General features: G+C 58.1%; 1 protein-coding gene across 1 annotated transcript in view; it reads right to left on the bottom strand.

Annotated features, from left to right (window-relative positions):
- Positions 1-4859, bottom strand: part of LOC104123279 (myosin-6) — a 19745-nt gene that overhangs the window by 9840 nt on the left and 5046 nt on the right. Inside the window, exons 11-23 of the mRNA XM_035891092.1 lie at positions 3459-3768; positions 3296-3369; positions 3066-3153; positions 2862-2979; positions 2637-2760; positions 2340-2476; positions 2126-2252; positions 1891-2019; positions 1548-1790; positions 1260-1436; positions 1011-1156; positions 837-927; positions 166-285 (exon numbers count right to left, since the gene is read on the bottom strand). Coding sequence (XP_035746985.1) covers positions 166-285; positions 837-927; positions 1011-1156; positions 1260-1436; positions 1548-1790; positions 1891-2019; positions 2126-2252; positions 2340-2476; positions 2637-2760; positions 2862-2979; positions 3066-3153; positions 3296-3369; positions 3459-3768 — 1884 coding nt within the window. The remainder of the gene's footprint in view (positions 1-165; positions 286-836; positions 928-1010; positions 1157-1259; positions 1437-1547; positions 1791-1890; positions 2020-2125; positions 2253-2339; positions 2477-2636; positions 2761-2861; positions 2980-3065; positions 3154-3295; positions 3370-3458; positions 3769-4859) is intronic.

Here is a 4859-nt window from a genome sequence, read left to right as displayed (position 1 = left end):
GTTCGGCTCCCTGCGCTCGGCCCCACTGTCGCCCTGTTTCTTGCGCAAGGCGGCAGCTGTGGCCTCGTGCTGCAGCGTGGCCTCCTCCAGGTCCCGCCGCATCTTCTGGAACTCTGCCTCCCGTTTCTTGTTGAGCTCAATCTGCACTGAGGTGGCGCCGCCAGCCTCCTCCAGCCGCTCGCTGATCTCCTCCAGCTCCCGCGACAGGTCTGAGCGCAACTTCTCCACCTTGGCCCTGCCCGTCCGCTCTGCCTCCAGCTCCTCCTCCAGCTCCTCAATCCGCGCCTGGGGCCAGAGAGGTTGTCAGCAGGCTCAACCCCACACAACTCAGCTGCTGAACTCAACTCAACCAACTGGAGACTCTTCAACTCAACCCAACCATCTGGAGGTTCTTCAGCTCAACTCAGCCCAAGCCAACTCGTTGGAGAATCTCCAACTCAACATAAGTCAATGCAACCAACTGGAAAATCTTCAACTCAAGTCAACCCAACCAGCTGAAGACTCAACTCATCCAGCTGGAGGCTCTTCAGCTCAACACAACTCAACCAGTTGGAGTCTCTTCAAATCAACTCATCCACTCAACTTAACCCAACCAGATGGAGGCTCTTCAGCTCAACACAACTCAACCAGTTGGAGTCTCTTCAAATCAACTCATCCACTCAACCTAACCTGACCAGCTGGAGGATCTTCAACTCAACTCATCCCAACCAGCGTGAGTCTCTTCAACTCAACCAAACCAGCTGGAATCTCTTCAAATCAACTCATCCACTCAATGCAACCCAACCAACTGGAGGATCTCCAACCCAGCCCAAGTAGGCCGAGACCAGGTCCCTCACCTGCAGCTCTTTCAGCTTCTTCTGAAGCTGTAGGGCCAGCGCCTGCTCGTCCTCAATCTTGCTGTTCTGCTGGTGGATCTCAAACTCTTTCCTGCAGTGGAAGGTAGAGAGTGCTGAGGTCCCAACCTGCGCCCCCTGACTGGCATGGGCCAGGGAGGGAGATCCCAGCCTCACTTCTTGAGCTTCTCCTCCAGCTGCTGCTTGTCATTCTCTAGATCCATGATGTTCTCCTGGGTCAGCTTCAAGTCACCTTCCAGCTTCCTCTTGGCCCGTTCCAGGTCCATTCGGATCTTCTTCTCCTGCTCCAGTGACCCTTCAAGCTGTGTAAAGCCACAGAAACAGGGAGAAACCTCAGCTTTTTTCATCATTTCGGCCCCAGGAAGCTCCTTGGCAGCACCTGTGGTGGCACTGGCCCACACTCACGTCATCTGCCTGCTGTTCCAGCTTGGCTTTGGCCTTCGCTAAGGTGTTGACCTTGTCTTCCTCTGCCTGCAGGTCATCTAGTGCTTGCTGGTGAGCTTCTTGCAAGGCCTTCTTCTCCTTCGTCAGCTTGGCGATGGTCTCATCCAACCCTGCCATCTCCTCCGTCAGGTTCTTGACCTGCAGGAGAAGAAACACCAGGCCTCCTGCTCAGTGCTTGAGTCTCCTCAACTCAACCCAACCCAATGCCAACCTCCTTGTCTTGAGGTGGAGGCCCCTCCCCGCTCTCACCTTGTTCTCGGTGGCGTGTTTCTCCTTCTCCACCTTGGCCAGAGTCAGCTCCAGGTCATCGATGTCCTTCTTCAGCTCTGAGCACTCATCCTCCAGCTTCCTCTTCTTGGCCGTCAGCTCAGCATTCATCTCCTCCTCCTCCCCCAGCCGCTCTGTCAACTCCTTTGCCTTGGCCTCTAGCTGGATCTTGTTCTTGATCAGTTGGTCGCAGCGCTCCTCGGCGTCGGTCAGGTTGTCTTGCTCCTGTGTCAGGGCAGCGGGTGAAGCAGGGTGTCCCCGGGGCAGGGGGGGGGTGGGTCACCCCCTGGACATGGGTTTTGGGGGTGGGGGTGATCTCACTCACGGCCTGCACTTGGAGCTGAAGGTCATTCTTCTCCTGCAGCATGGAGACCATCTTCTCCTCCAGCTCCTTCCGCCGGGCCTCCGACTTCTCCAGGGCTTCCTTCAGCCGCCCAAACTCCTCCTTCATGCTCTGTACTCAAGCCCGGGAGACCACTAATGACGTCTATTCCCCATCCATCGACCCCATCCAAGCCACCTCACGGGCTGTCCCAACCCCCCTCCCCGCCTCCTCCCACCTGCATCTCCTTCTCCGTCTCAGCGCTCTTCAGCAAGGGTTTGATCTTGAAGTAGAGCTTCATCCAGGGCCAGTTCTTCACCCCCATGAAGGCCCGGATGTTCCACTGGATTACCAAGAGCGCGTCCCTATGGTGGGGAGGTGGATGCTGCCACAAACTAACCCCCTGGAGGTCCCTCCCCACGGAGAAAGACCTGCCCACTCCCACCCCTCACCGTCGCTCCAGGATCTTCTTAAACTCAATGCGCATGAGCTGCCCCCGAGCCTGAGCCTGGATGCGAGTGATGATGCGGGAGAGGCGCTCATCCCTCATCTCCTCCAGCAGCCCTAGGAGCCCAGCCTTGAAGAAGACCTGGTGGAGGAAGAACGTGGGTGAGAAAGGGTTGGTGGGTGGAGGGAAGGATGAGGGGTAGCAATAGACGGGAGGCATGGCTGGTTTGGGACCATGGGCTCCATGGGATGTCGCGGATGGTGGGACAGAGGGAGGGGAGAGAACACCCACACACCCTCACCTTGGTGTGCCCAAACTTGTACTGGTTGTGGTCGATGTCAAGGGAGCCCAGGAGCTTCTCGGCACCCTTGCGGCTGTCAATGAACTGTCCCTCAGGGATGGCTGCAGGGTTCAGGATGCGGTACCTGGACAGGGCAGGGAGGACAGGACACCCCAAAATCAGCCCCGCTGTGGTTGTCCACCCTCCTCCTTCCCATCCCCGCACCCCGTGGTCCCCATCCCCTACCGCTGGCGGAAGTCCCCGTAGAGGATGCGGTTGGGGAAGCCCTTGCGGCAGATGCGGATGCCCTCCAGCACCCCGTTGCAGCGGAGCTGGTGCATCACCAGGGGGTTGTCCATCACGCCTGGTTGGGAGGGAGTGGGGCAGGTAAGGGGTGAAGTCAGCTGCCAGCCATGCCTGCCTGCCCCCCATCCCCGTCCTTTATCTCACCTGGAGCCTTCCTCTCGTTGGGGATGAGGCAGCGGACGAAGTGGGGGTGGGTGGTCTTGAGGTTGGCCATCAGCTTGTTGAGATTCTCCTGGCCAGGAGGGAGGAGAGAAGAAGCTGCTCAATGGGGAGGAGGAAGGGGGGGGCAGTGGGGTGACCCCTCTCTGGGCCGGGGGTAAGGTGGGGTTGTCCTCCCTCTGCCCCACAGCAGGTTGGCTGGGTAGGTCCCTCACCCGGTGCAGGGCTGAGACGGTCTGGAAGGAGGAACCTTTCTTCTTGGCTCCTTTCCCCTTCCCTCCATCACCGCCTGGGCCAAAGAGGGGTGGGGTGAGGTGAAAAAGGAGGCAATGCCAGCAGGCAAGTGTCTTCTCCCTCTGTCCCTCCCTCCACACCCACCGGCATCTGCCCCAGCGTAATTGGAGAATAGGTTGGCCAAGAGCTTCAGGGCTGATTTCTGGTAGAGTCCCACCACCGTTTCGTTGAGGGGGTCCTTGTTCTTCTCCAGCCAACCCAGGATGTTGTAGTCCACCGTGCCGGCGTAGTGGATGAGGGAGAAGTGGGCCTCTGTCTTCCCCTTGATGTTGCGTGGCTTCCCAAAGTTGGATGACTTGCCCAGGTGGTTGTCATAGAGCTTGGCCTTGAAGGTCATGTCCGAGGCCTTGGGGAACATGCACTCCTCCTCCAGGATGGACATGATCCCCATGGGCTGGGGAAGAGAAGACTGCGTTGGCCGGGGAGGATGCCCAGCACGACCCAACTGGCTGCCTTTGGGGTCCCTGGCAAGCTCTGCTGGAAGGCTTCTCCAGGAGCTCCCACAGCCCCCAGCAGGCCCCGGGGGAAATGTACCTTCTCAATGAGGTCAATGCAGGCCTGGAGGTCCATTCCAAAGTCGATGAACTCCCACTCAATCCCTTCCTTCTTGTACTCCTCCTGCTCCAGCACGAACATGTGGTGGTTGAAGAACTGCTGCAGCTTCTCATTGGTGAAGTTGATGCAGAGCTGCTCAAAGCTGTTGAACTGGGGAAAGGAGAGGGGGGAGATGGCCAACGGGGTTGACCAACTGCCCAATGGGATCAACGAGGTCAACTCAACACCAAATGGGGTCAATGCAATGCCCAACGGGGTCAACCTGAGACCCAACAGGGTCAACTGAGCATCCAACAGGGTCAACATGACGTCCAATGGGATCAACAGGGTCAACCTGAGACCCAAGGGGATCAACCAAACACCCAATGGGGTCAACACAATGCCCAATGGGATCGACAGAGTCAACTCAACACCCAGTGGAGTCAACTGAGCACCCAATGTGGTCAACACAGTGCCCAAAGAGGCCAAGTTCCCCCCAAAGGTCAACACAAAGCTTAAGGAGATCAACTCAACCTCAAACTGGGCCCACCCAACACCCAAGAGGCCCAACTCCAAACCCCTTGCCGGTCCCTCCTCAGGCCTCACATCGAAGATCTCGAAGCCGGCGATGTCCAAGACTCCGATGAAGTACTGCCGTGGCTGCTTAGTCTCCAGTGAGTTGTTGATCCTCCCCACCATCCAGTTGAACATCTTCTCATAGACAGCCTTGGCCAAGGCCCCGCTGGAGTAGTAGACCTGCTGGACGTTCTGCCCCTTGGTGACGTACTCATTGCCCACCTTCACCCGGGGGTGGCACAACCCCTTGAGAAGATCGGCTGAGTTCAGTCCCATCAGGTAAGCTGACTTGTCGGCATCTGCAGAGCACCGAGAAGATGCCATGCGGTCAGCTCCCGCCTTGGTGTGGAGGGAGCCCGCTGACTTCCAACCCTG

The sequence above is a fragment of the Egretta garzetta genome, unplaced genomic scaffold (assembly GCF_000687185.1).
Source record: "Egretta garzetta isolate BGI_Z169 unplaced genomic scaffold, ASM68718v1 scaffold193, whole genome shotgun sequence".
In the NCBI taxonomy this organism is placed as follows: domain Eukaryota; kingdom Metazoa; phylum Chordata; class Aves; order Pelecaniformes; family Ardeidae; genus Egretta; species Egretta garzetta.
This window is presented reverse-complemented; position numbering and strand designations above follow the sequence as displayed.